General features: G+C 37.9%; 1 protein-coding gene across 1 annotated transcript in view; it reads left to right on the top strand.

Annotated features, from left to right (window-relative positions):
* Positions 1-10,949, top strand: part of LOC127663182 (fibroblast growth factor receptor-like 1) — a 74,193-nt gene extending 63,244 nt beyond the window's left edge. Inside the window, exons 4-7 of the mRNA XM_052154677.1 lie at positions 1,267-1,347; positions 5,734-6,018; positions 7,769-8,122; positions 8,397-10,949. Of these exons, the coding sequence (XP_052010637.1) occupies positions 1,267-1,347; positions 5,734-6,018; positions 7,769-8,122; positions 8,397-8,803 (1,127 nt within the window). The 3' untranslated portion in view covers positions 8,804-10,949. The remainder of the gene's footprint in view (positions 1-1,266; positions 1,348-5,733; positions 6,019-7,768; positions 8,123-8,396) is intronic.
* Positions 10,950-13,134: the final 2,185 nt, after the last annotated feature.

Here is a 13,134-nt window from a genome sequence, read left to right as displayed (position 1 = left end):
CTAGAAAGCAAACATAGTGAAGGGTTAAGCAAACATCTCAGTCATATTGAGCTTGTTCAAAATTGTAAATGCGCCAAGTTGGTCGACGTGTGAAATGCAGCATGCTGCGGTGTCACTTCGCCTTAATAAATGGGAAACAGGAGTTTGTTTGGTTTAGTAACCCTACAACCATCATCCTTTCAAAGATTTTTTGACTTTCCAAGAATCAAACCAGGTTTTTTACTCAGTCACCTTTACAGACGTTGTGAAGTCTCAAAGTATGTGTATGTTTTATGAGCTTAAAGAGCACTATATATGTTATAGATGTTAGAAAATTGGCTCAGGTGCAGAACTAATACCCCAGCTTTTGCAACATTACAAACTCAGAGTGATATTGCGCCAATGAAAATGTATGCACAATCATTCCAGTGAGTGTAAGCCTGATCTGAACAAAAGAGCTATGTGTAGATTGACTGTGCATGAGGAGCTCAGTGAATGGTAAGAGTAGATCTTGAGCCATAGTAATTACGCTGTTAGCCCAGCATTGAGCCTGTTTTCCTGTGCCCGGTTTGGAACCTCTCCTACAGGAGTGTTAAACTGTGTACATTCTCAGATCAAACCACCCCGCCGACAGATTCAAAGGGCTGACAGGCCTGAAAATGCCAGTCATCTGGTGAATGGATGAGCAGGGGTTGTAACTAGAGCAGATGGGCCTCAGATTTCCAGTCATAATGTTCACTCTTCCATCATGTGTGACTTTAGATGTTTTCCCTGAATGTATCTACTGGTACTCTGATGAGGAGATATAACATGTAGCTCAAAAAGAAAAGTAGAATTGTTATTTTTTTATTTATTTTTTGGTGTCACTAGAGGCACAAACATTACACACTTTGATGTCATCTGTAAATTATTAATTATTTATTTAAGCTTTTGTAATCATAAAATGGATTGGTTGTTGGATTTTTTTAGTGCTCTTAAATCCTCTGGAATTTTAAAATGTGCTTTTGAATGATATTTAAGCCCATTATTGCTCTTATTCTGACATTCTCTAGTGCCGAACTGCAGCATAAGCATTTGAAAGTTCTCGGCTACAGTATCATGTTCGTTCTTTCATCAACTGATCAAGCGACAGTTGTGTATTTTTGTTTAGGTGGTGAAGCTTTGCACTGATTTGGCTAAAGAATTATGGGATTGAACATAAATATGCATGACAGTCAGCCTCTCAGAGTTCATTCTCATGTATTTTGGTATGTAAATACTAAATTCTTGGTCTTTTTCTCTCTTTAGATGACACTGGGAGCTCTGGGAGGGAAGGAGCTAGACCAGCTGGTGAAACCGAGTATTCCACTGACCTGACGGGTAAACTGGGTAAGGTGCTACAGTCCTGTGATCCCCTTTGATCTCCAACATTCCTGGTATTTATAATTGCTGCCCAGAAAGCAGCTGAAAATATGCACAGTGGCTGCCAAGATGTTTCATAAGCTGCTTTTCATGAATTGCAACTTTGAGTTGAAGTTGATAATGTTTTTGGTGTTAAAATACTTTCTCAATTCCTAGCTTTATATGCAGAGTCAAATAAGTGTAAACTATTCACAGGTTGGTTCCCATGGAAACGGTAAACAGTTTGGCGCTATGGCGCCATTAAATTGCTTTTGTTTAAGCATCCCGACCAGCCTGACATGGCAACATTCCATTGACATGGAAAACACCCTATTTTATATAACTGAATATAAATATAGTGATAAACATTAGCAATATAAAGCATTTTTCAAGCCCCTTTAAGGCTTTCCAAGCTCAAGTGAATCATTTGTGATTAACTGGGATTCATTTTAGTGAGTCAGTTCTTTCAATCGATTCATGTATAGTAAATTAATTAGTTTCCAATACTGAATATAAGGCAATCGTTTATTGTAACCTGTTAAATTACATGAACTGTCCCAAAGAACCGATTGACTGAAGTTATTTGGTTTTCCCAGCACTACATGAGAAAGGATGATTTAGGTGAGCATGTTTGATTACTCCCTTGGAGTAGTTAGTCTTGTGACGCTATGGTGCTACTCGCTAAAAATGTAGCTTGTTACTGGAAAAGCTACACTGAAAAGAGCTGAGCTACTGTCACGCTACTAAAAAGACGTTAAATTAGTAGCGTTGCTACTTTTATTTAATTATCCAACACTGAACAGTCATTTTTTTTTTATGCAGTTCCATTTGGTGACTATTGACTAAAAACGGTTCAAGGAACAAAAACCGAAATACAGCAAAAAAGATAACCAAAAATGAGACCGGCACTTTCAATTGTTCTGGAGTGAAAACTTTATTTTTTTAATTCTGGTAACTGGTTGATAACCAGTTAATTTCATTCAGATACTTTTTTTAATGAAACCAAAGAATAAATAACGGTGGCCGTGAAGTGCAAATCAACAAAAGAGCAAATCAGAAAACACAACAGCAAGACAGAAAACACAAAAGCAATTTAGACCATAGCTTCTCACCAGATTGGCATTGTGGAGAATATCTAGTCCATTCCTCAGGACTGGTTATCTGCCCACATGTGTGATTATTTCAAAATCCATTCCAAATGCTCTATTACTGAAAACTGTGAGTGGTTTGTCACTCAGTAAAACTGTAATGGGACACTTTATAACACAGAGAGCAAAAGCAGGGAGTGGGAAAAGATAGTTTTAGGTATGATGTTCGTAAGGGGCCGTATAAAAATTCCACAAACTGCGCTAAAATGTTAGCGTCCAAGCGTTCATTTAATTGACTTGCATATTCTAACATAACAAACATTGTTGAACTTTTTTTGTGTGTTTTTTTTTACAATTTGTCAAGGTATTATTTCCATATTTTATAGGTTGTAAAAGGCTGCTATTGGATATGCTGACTTATCAGGATGTGGATTTATACATGTGCAGTATTAAAAAAGATTTTTTTTTTATAAAAAAAACAACAACAAAAAACTTTGTAAGTTGGTCATTCGCACCACTGGCAGCATGCTACAACCTTTGTAATATAAAAAATTACATCTTGATGAATTTTAGTGGTGTTTTTTTCTAAAATAAATGAATAATGTAACCATATAATTATATATGTTTGGAAAATCTATCCACTGGCAGCAACCAAAACCTTTATAATTTAGAATAAAAAAATACAAATAATAATTTTTAAACAAGTGTTTTTAAGTTAGAAGATGCAAGTTGAATGAACGCTTGGATGCCACCAACGTTTCAGCACAGTTTGTGGATTTTAAGATGGTCACTTACGCACTAGATGACCCAAGAGACCATAGTTGAACATCGTTCAGTGGTGGCTCTGTGGTTAAGGCTCTGGGTTACTGACCAGAAGGTTGGGGGTTCAAGCCCCAGCACCACCAAGATGCAGCTGTTGGGCCCTTGAGCAAGGCCCTTAACCCTATCTGCTCCAGGGGCGCTGTACCATGGCTGACCCTGCACTCTGACCCCAGCTTAGCTGGGATATGTGAAAACTAATAAATTTCACTGTATATATATGCAAAAAACTGTGTGTATAATGTGTGACCAAAATAAAGGATTCTAGGATTCTATAAATTTTCCCGCTCGCTTTTTACTCTCTGTGTTATAAAGTTTCCTGTTACTGTTTTACTTTTAGAGAAAACACTCCAAATTATGTAGTTTTTCAGTAAGTGACCTTTTGGCATGGATTTTGATCAGTGAACCAATCCTGAAGAAAGTACTAGGTTTCATTCAAACAGCCAATCAGATGAGAAGCTATGAGTACCTATCCTTTCTGTTTCTACTGAACTGCCATTATGTTTTCTGTCCTGCCGTTGTGTTTTATGATTTGTTGTTTTTTTTTGCACTTATTTTATATCTACTTTATACTATGCTTGTTATGGTGTCATGCTGATAGTTCCCCCAGAACGTAATTAAACGTTCTTTTATTTCATTCAAGATGGTTACCAATTGGAAAGGAGTTAGCGGAACACTCGTACCGGAATGAAAAAATACAGTTTTTGCTCAGAACACACCGAAATGAAAAACATTTTGTTTTTAGTCCCTGTTGGTGACACTGGACACTAGGAGAAATTACACACTAAACCATCAGTTGTTGTTTATAATAGTACAGTAGAGCAGATTTTTAGTTAGAAATGCCAAACACACAGTCAGTTTGTTTACTCTTGCTCTTTAAAAATGTCATGTAAACCCTTAAGTCTGACTGTCATACCTGTCCAATTTTTGGGAAGTTGTGCTAACAGACCTAGAAAATGTGATCGTACAGTAGCTCGGCTTTATTCAACATGTATACACATTAATCGTACCACAACTGGCCTTGTGTTGTGGACTTGCTCCAAGAGTTGAAGGTAGCGCGCTGTGTCTAAATAAAACTTCCTCAGATGACATTCTTGCCGTAGTTCGATCATATCTGCTCAATGTAAACAGACTGAGTTTGTTAATGTGTGTTTGGACAGTATGTACACTCAGTTCCTGCCCTTGTATTTTTCCTATCAAACCCCCATCTAAAAGCCTGGCACACAAGTGTCTAAATCTTCCCAGATACTGACAGGTAGCCCTGTGTTCTGGGATTGGACAGTCCCCATACTACTTCCTGTGGACCACTACCCTCTGGAGTCACACACTCGTACCTGTGGTGCCCAGTGTTTGCTTTGGTAATTGCATTTGACAAGCCAAAGAGCAGGCTATTTATGTGAAGTGTGAGAGGGGGGAAGCATTCCATTCCTGTCTGTCGGTCTCCATCTGATTTGATATCGGAGGACTGCTGAACTCTGCAGTACTCAAAGAGGGCCTGACCTACTTGTTTTTGTACTCTGAAGCATTGCAGTGGCTGCCGGTGGGAGAGATGCTTAGTTTACTATTGCGTTTGCTTTTGGTGTGTTTTTTAGTGTCTGCTGTGAGTGTTAACAGTCAGCAGGGATCTATGGAGTACAAACTACAGAGGGGCTGCTGTTTACGTTGTCAGATTGCCCTCATGGTGTGATGCTTTGCTCAGTACATTTGTCCACACAAGAACTTCATGTCAGCTCCCTTATGTTTTATTTTCATTGTAATGTTACCGGTATTGTGTAAATTACTATGTGCGCATACAGTATGATGAGTCAACTGGCTATTTAAGCTCTTAATGTTTGGAAAAGAGGTATGGTCTTTTTGTGGCATTGGAAAAGTACATAATTTGGACTTTGCATGGCTGCCGTTATACTTTACGATGTTTGATTAGATTGCGGAATAGCGCATGTGGAAGATGACTCCAGCCACACGAAAATTAGCATCCAGAATTGCCTAATTAGATCTAAACTGGGTGAATCTCATGAAAACATGTCTGGGTCATATTTTATCTGAACATTTTTTAAATAAATACAAATTATATTTGACAAAGAATAAAAATCCTATTTTAGTACCATTAACATTTTTTGCATTGTAGCATTACTTTCATTATAATTAAGCACATTACATTAATGAAAAGTAGTTTTTCAGTAATGAGAAATTGGGCAAAAATGAAAATTCTGTCATTAAAAAAAAACTATTTTGCAGTGCAGAAAACCTTAATGGTCCTAAAATATGCTTTATTTTATTAATGCAAAATAAAGATATAAAAATATAATTTTTTGGAAGAAATATGACATGAAAATGTTCTTGTTGTCTTCATTCACCCAACCTGACCTTACCAAAAGCATGCAATAAAACCGCTAGAAATAGTCTTCAAAATATTATTGCCTCAAATGTAATGTGCTGTATAACTTATTCTCTCTTTTTTTTGTAGTGCGGCCCCGTTTCACACAGCCGGCCAAAATGAGGAAGCGTGTGATTGCCCGGCCGGTGGGCAGTTCAGTCCGGCTCAAGTGCACCGCCAGCGGGAATCCCAGACCTGATATTGTCTGGCTGAAGGACAGCAGACCTCTGACACCCGAGGAGGTGGGTGAGGGGCGCAAGAAGAAGTGGACCCTAAGCCTGAAGAACCTTACACCAGAACACAGCGGTAAATACACCTGCCACGTGTCCAACCGCGCCGGGGAGATCAACGCCACCTATAAAGTGGAAGTCATCCGTGAGTCAAGAAGCTGAGCTCTTTGATGTTCTCCTGGAATGTGATGCAGCCTTTGATGACTCACTTGTATAGCATAGATTGCTGAAACAGTTTAAACAACAGTTTAATATGATTTTTCTTATGGCTAGAATGCTGTTGCAGGGAGTTTAACATCTGTTTGGCATGCTCTCAGAGCTTGGTGTTGGTGTTGTGGTTCTTTACAAACAAGATTAGCATTCTTTGTTTCCAACAGCCATTCCAACAATTAGTAACACATTGCAGTACAAGCAAAACTGCCTTGATCAATTGATAGCAGAGATATTGCTTTGGGGTTTTCATCTGATATATAGAGAGCATGATGACCAATAAATATACTATATATATATATATATATATATATATATATATATATATATATATATATATATATATATATATATATATTATGATGAGACATTAAATGTACACATAATTGCAGAAATTAAATTAACACTTATTTTTCACAATACTTTCTAAAACAAAAATAATTATCCATTTACAAAGTTGTTGGTAGATTTTGTAATGGACACAAAGGGGAGGTAACACTTCTGTTTAAGGGCTAAGAGACAGTTATTGGCCGATGCAGTATTGCTGGTTAAAGGAATAGTTCACCCAAAAATGAACATTCTCTCATGATGTACTCACTCTCCTGGCATCCCAGATGAGTATGACTTGCTTTCTTCTGCAGAACACAAATTAAGATTTGAAAAGAATATTTCAGCTCTGCAGGTCCTCACAATGCAAGTGAATGAGTGACAACATTTTGACGCTACAAATACACATAAAGAGAGAACAAAACTAATCCACATGACTCCAGTGGTTAAATACATGTGTTCAGACATGATATGATAGGTGTGTGTGAGAAGCAGATCAATATTTAAGTATTTTTTTATCATGAATTCTCCTCCCTGCCCAATAGGGGATGATAAGCATTAATACTGTGAATGAACAAAAACAGAAGAAGAATGGGAAAGTGAAACTGAAGTGAAGATTGACTGAGCAGGGAGGAGAATTTATAGCAAAAAACTAACTGACTGACTTAAATATTAATCTGTTTCTCACATACACCTATTATATCACTTCTTAAGATATGGATTTAACTATTGGAGTCATCTGCAGTACGTTTATGTTGCCCTTATGTGGATTTGAGAGTTTCACAATTTTGGCACCCATTCACTTGCATTGTATGGACCTACAGAGCTGAGAAATTCTTCTAAAACACTTTGTTTGTGTTCAGCAGATGAAAGAAAGTCATACACATCTGGGATGGCATGAGGGTGAGTAAATGATGAGAGAATTTTTATTTTTGGGTGAACTATTCCTAAGCTTGTTAAGAAAATTGGTGAGGACACCAGCATCCAACACACAACATTCACTGCTGATCAGCTATGCTGCTCATTTTAGCAGGGCTGTGATGGCTCACTGTTTTGTAGGAAATCCAATCAAAGCCTGAAAACAAAGATTTAATTCAGCTCATTTGCTTTCTGCTCCATATTAATTCCCAGCTGTGTCTTCTAACTTAACAACCACATCCTAGCAGGCCCAAAGTCAACATATGTGGGAAGTTAATTAATCTTGTTCTTGACAGAGTCATATGTGACATTTTTGTCCGAACTCAAAATAGTCTAACTATTTTTAGGTCTGAAAAGGAAGAAAACCAGCCCAAGCATTACAGACCATTAACTGCATTAAATACAGATTACAAAATAAAATCTTTCTTATTTTATTTCAGAGCGTACAAATTCCAAGCCAATCTTAACGGGCACTCATCCAGTTAACACTACAGTGGACTATGGTGGCACCACGTCTTTCCAGTGCAAAGTGCGTAGTGATGTCAAGCCAGTTATCCAATGGTTAAAGAGGGTCGAACCTGGCGATGAGAGCAAGTACAACTCCACCATTGAGGTTGGGGACCATCGTTTCATTGTGTTGCCCACGGGTGAAGTGTGGTCACGTCCAGATGGCTCTTATCTGAACAAGCTACTTATCACCCGGGCCAAGGAGGAGGATGCCGGCATGTATATCTGCCTAGGGGCCAATACAATGGGCTACAGCTTCCGCAGTGCCTTCCTTACTGTGTTACCTGGTCAGTTTCATTCTCTTTGTAGTATACTAGACTTTTTCCCTCAAGCTCTCTTGTAATGTTAGTCAAGTTTTCTTAAACTGAAAACAGTTGTAATTTAGTTTAAAATGACATTACCCACCCTTTCTCTGACATTCAGAACTAAATATGATGTTTTTTGCTACTGTACCATTAAAGAGATCAGAGTTCACCCAAAAATATATGTCAATTTCATTGTCCCTGACATTGTGGTTTTCAATCAGTTCTATTCACCAAAATCTCTCTCTGTCTTATCCAGACCCAAAGCCACCATTTTCACCAATCCCTTCTGTGCTGCCCCCAAGTCTTCCCTGGCCTGTCATTATCGGCATCCCTGCAGGAGTTGTCTTCATCCTGGGTACCATCCTCCTGTGGTTCTGCCAGTCCAGGAAGCACTGTTCCTCAGGAGCCATAATTTCAGCCCAGACCTTACCCAATGGCCACCGGCAACCGCCCAGAGACCGAACCCTACCGCCTGACGATAAAGACTGCATGGGCTCCGTCACCTATGAAGAATATCTGGCCCAGCAGCAACAACAGCAGCTTCTGCTTGCCCAGTCTGCTCCTAAAGTCTACCCAAAGATTTACTCAGACATTCATACACACACCCACTCGCACGTGGATGGCAAAGTTCACCAGCACCAACACATCCACTACCAGTGTTAGCCCCTGTTTTTGGGAATGGAGGCTTTCCTACTTATAATTATCACCACAGTTTTGGCTCCATCTGGTTCTATTTCTTCAACTTTTGACCTATTGTGGAAGTCTTTCAGACATAATAGTACAGTATGTTGGCCAAAGTGGGTCAGGGCTGCTATCACTACCAATGTTAGCCACTGTCCTCACATATGGAAGCCTTACTACTTGCAGTCCTCACCACAAATGGGAAACTGGTTTTGGTTTATGTAATTCCAATGATCCAATATGGCAGGGGCAATATGTAGGCCAAAGTGGACCAGGGCTGCCTCAAACAAACATTTCTGCTTAAAGTCTAGAGAATGGAAAGACAAATGAGCCATGTTGTTTCATTCTAACTGATCTCTCATTCTGAATACAAGAAGCACAAAGACATTTTGAACAGTGGGGTGGAAAAGGGCTAGGCTAACGAACAAATAATAATGATATGTCAAACTGGTTTAGAATGGAGAAACGTTCATGTTTTAAAGAAACACGGCAGCAGATTCTGTATGGGACAACACATTGTTCATATCCAGCAGTAACTGAATTGAGTAAATGTATTGTGTTCTTAACATTTTCAGCTTAAACTGTTGTTTGGCTATGTGAACTAATGCCACAAGATTTAATTATACAATTGCCCATTGACAAATTTTGTAGATGGGGCCAAAAAGTTTTTCATAATTTTTATTAGCACCAAATCTCATTGAAACGTATTTGTACCTTTACATATAAAGCCAAAATGTTTGCAGATATTCGGAGATCCAGTTACATTTAATTTAGTTACATCTCAAAACTGATTCTTTGATCTCCACAGGTTCTTTTAAAACAAGTTGAATGCATGAGGGCATTTATGTTTATTTTGTTTTTAGATAGCCTGCAGGCATGATCTACCTTAATGAGTTTTTACAGTAAGAATCAGTGTAGATTCAATCAATCGAAGATCTAGTTATCTGTCTAATTGTATCTTTATTTCACTTAATGGAAAAAGAGTTTATTCTTGATCTATGGTTATATAGTAACTTAAAGTGATAATTCTGAGAGATGTTGTCATTGTACGGTTCTGGCAAGGGGTTCCTTGTGTTTTTCATTAACTTTGTACTTTTATAATCAGGGCCTACACTGAATAACCTGAGGTACCATAATCCCATAGTGCTTCTATGGCCCTTTTTGTGTTTTCATAAGCTTGACCACTATAATGAAGACTGTGTAAAATGCCTTTGACTGCTCATGTAATGGCTCCCCTTTAATATTTACAGAACTGAACTGAGTCAGAGTTTCAAAGAATTAACGGTAGACTGAAACTCAGATGTATTGTGCGTTGTCGGAGCATATGAAGTCTTTGTTTACCGTGATATTCATGGTAATTTGTCAAAGGACTGTGGGAATTCAGGAATGCACTTAACCCAGACATCTGTTTGCTATGTTTTTAAATCCATTGTCCCTGTTTTTTTTAAAAAGTATCCCAAAAAGGAAACCTTGTTGAACTTAAGTGATTCTAAAACAGTTTATTTATTTGTAAGCAATGTTTTGATGCTTCAAATTGGGCATTATCAAAAATGTTTAAACCAAATACAAGTTTGCATTGTCTTCCTCTGCGCTGTTGTGTAAACTGTGCAGCATATATCAAGTGTTAAATTGAAAGAAACACAATGATCATAATTAGCTATCTTTGTATGGACAATCTTGTACAGTCTGGATTCTTTTTATGTTAAAAAATATACGTTTGTCACGATAAATAATTTTATCATTATAAAATGATAAAGCTCTTGACACAACATGGTTTCATACCTGGCAAACATGTTCTAATGTGGATAATAATTTATGCAGTTACAGATTTACCAGTTTTTGTAATACCCTCAAGTGTCCCCTTTCTTATTTCTACTGTAGTAGTAGTGCATAAAAGTGCCAAACAACATGTTTTTATATCCTCAAATTAGTACTGTATTTTTCCTATTCATTTACAATACTATGAGATGTTAAAAACACTACAAAATGTTTGGTTTATATTTTATCAGTTAATCAGAGTTCAATTTTTCACATTGTAATTACAGCTCAAGGCAAAGAAGTCAGACGACAGCAGATACAATATACCAATAAATTATGTTGTTTTGAAAGCAAAATGCCTAGTTCACATTGAAATTATTATTATATTTAGGTTATATAACTATGAAACCATTACATATAAAGCATTATAATTCATTCATAATGCCTGACAGTACATCTCAAAATCAATTGTGTGCTCTATTACGTAACAGTTACCACAGATACAATAGACCAGCATTATTATACTGTACTTACCTATTAACGATTATCTTTAAAGTGCACAATATTTTAAAAAACATATATCTTATATTATATACATACATTATACATATATATATATATATATATATATATATATATATATATATATATATATATATATATATATATATATATATACTGCATGTATACTGTATATTTATATGCACACACACACACACACACACACACACACTGGTGGCCAAAAGTTTGGAATAATGTACAGATTTTGCTCTTATGGAAAGAAATTGGTAGTTTTATTGAACAAAGTGGCATTCGACTGATCAAAATGTATAGTCAGGACATTATTAACGTGAAAATTTACTATTACAATTTGAGCAACATTTTCAGAAATTCTTAAACTACTTCAAAGTGTTCTCATCAAAAACTCCTCCACATGCAGTCATGACAGCTTTGCAGATCTTTGGCATTCTAGCTGTCAATTTGTCCAGATACTCAGGTGACATTTCACCCCACACTTCCTGTAGCACTTGCCATAGATGTGGCTGTCTTGTCGGGCACTTCTCATGCAACTTACAGTCTAGCTGATCCCACAAAAGCTCAATGGGGTTAAGATCCATAACACTCTTTTCCAATTATCTGTTGTCCAATGTCTGTGTTTCTTTGCCCACTCTAACCTTTTCTTTTTGCTTTTCTGTTTCAAAAGTGTCTTTTTCTTTGCAATTCTTCCCATAAGGCACTCCTGAGTCTTCTCTTTACTGTTGTAAATGAAACTGGTGTTGAGCGGGTTGAATTCAATGAAGCTGTCAGCTGAGGACATGTGAGGCATCTATTTTACAAACTAGCGACTCTAATGTACTTATCCTCTTGTTTTTTGAGGGGGCCTTCCACATCTCTTTCTGTCCTTAGAGCCAGTTGTCCTTTGTCTTTGAAGACTGTAGTGTACAGGCATGGCCAAAAGTATTGGCTCTGCTTCAGTTGTTGTGGTGTTGATTCACATTGTTTCTAGATTATTGTGCAGAGTGATCAGATGCATTTTAAATAATTGCAAAAAGCTTACTTTATCACAAAAACCCAAATTTCACTGTTTTTTGGCCCTGCCACATATTGTACCTGAAAGAACCATTTACCGGATCATCAAAAACTTCAAGGAGAGAGGTTCAACTGCAGAGAAGAAGGCTTCAGGACATCCCAGAGTGTCCAGCAAGCGCCATGATGTCTTCTCCTGAGGAGTCAGCTACCGAATCGTGTCACCACCAATGCAGAGCTTGCTCAATATTGCCAGCAGGTTGGTGTGAGGGCATCTGCATGCACAGTGAGACAAAGACTTTTGGACAATGGCCTGCTGTCAAGAAGGGCAGCAAAGAAGCCACTCCTCTCCAAAAAAAGCATCAAGGACAGACTGAAATTCTGGATTTTCAGCAGAAGGTTGGTGCAAAGTCATTTTCTCTGATGAAGCCCCCTTCCGACTGTTTGGGACATCTGGAAAATCGATAGTCCGGAGAAGAAAAGGTGAACGCTACCATGAGTCCTGTGTTGTGCCAACAGTGAACCATCCTGAGTCCATCCATGTGTGCGGTTGCTTTTCATCCAAGGGAGTGGGCTCTCTCAAAATTCTGCCCAAAAACACTGCCATGAATAAAGAATGGTATCAAAACGTCCTGCAAGAGAACTTCTCCCAATGATCCAGGAGCAATTTGGTGATGATCCGTGCATTTTCCAGCATGATGGAGCACCATGTCACAAGGTAAGAGTGATAATGAAGTGGCTCGGAGATCATTACATTGACATTTTGGATCCATGGCCAGGCAACTCAATCCACAAACAATCCTCAAAAGGCGAGTGGACTTGCAGAAGCCCACAAATTGTGATCAACTCCAAGCACTAATAAGGCAAGAATGGATGGCCATCAGTCAGGATTTGGTCCAGAAACTGATATCCAGCATGCCAGAGCGAATTGCAGAGGTTATGAAGAACAAGGGCCAATACTGTAAATATTGACTCTTTGCATATATTGAATGTTTTTGCCAATAAAAGTCTTTAAAACTTATGAAACT

The sequence above is a fragment of the Xyrauchen texanus genome, chromosome 23 (genome assembly GCF_025860055.1).
Source record: "Xyrauchen texanus isolate HMW12.3.18 chromosome 23, RBS_HiC_50CHRs, whole genome shotgun sequence".
Classification (NCBI taxonomy): Eukaryota; Metazoa; Chordata; class Actinopteri; order Cypriniformes; family Catostomidae; genus Xyrauchen; species Xyrauchen texanus.
This window is presented reverse-complemented; position numbering and strand designations above follow the sequence as displayed.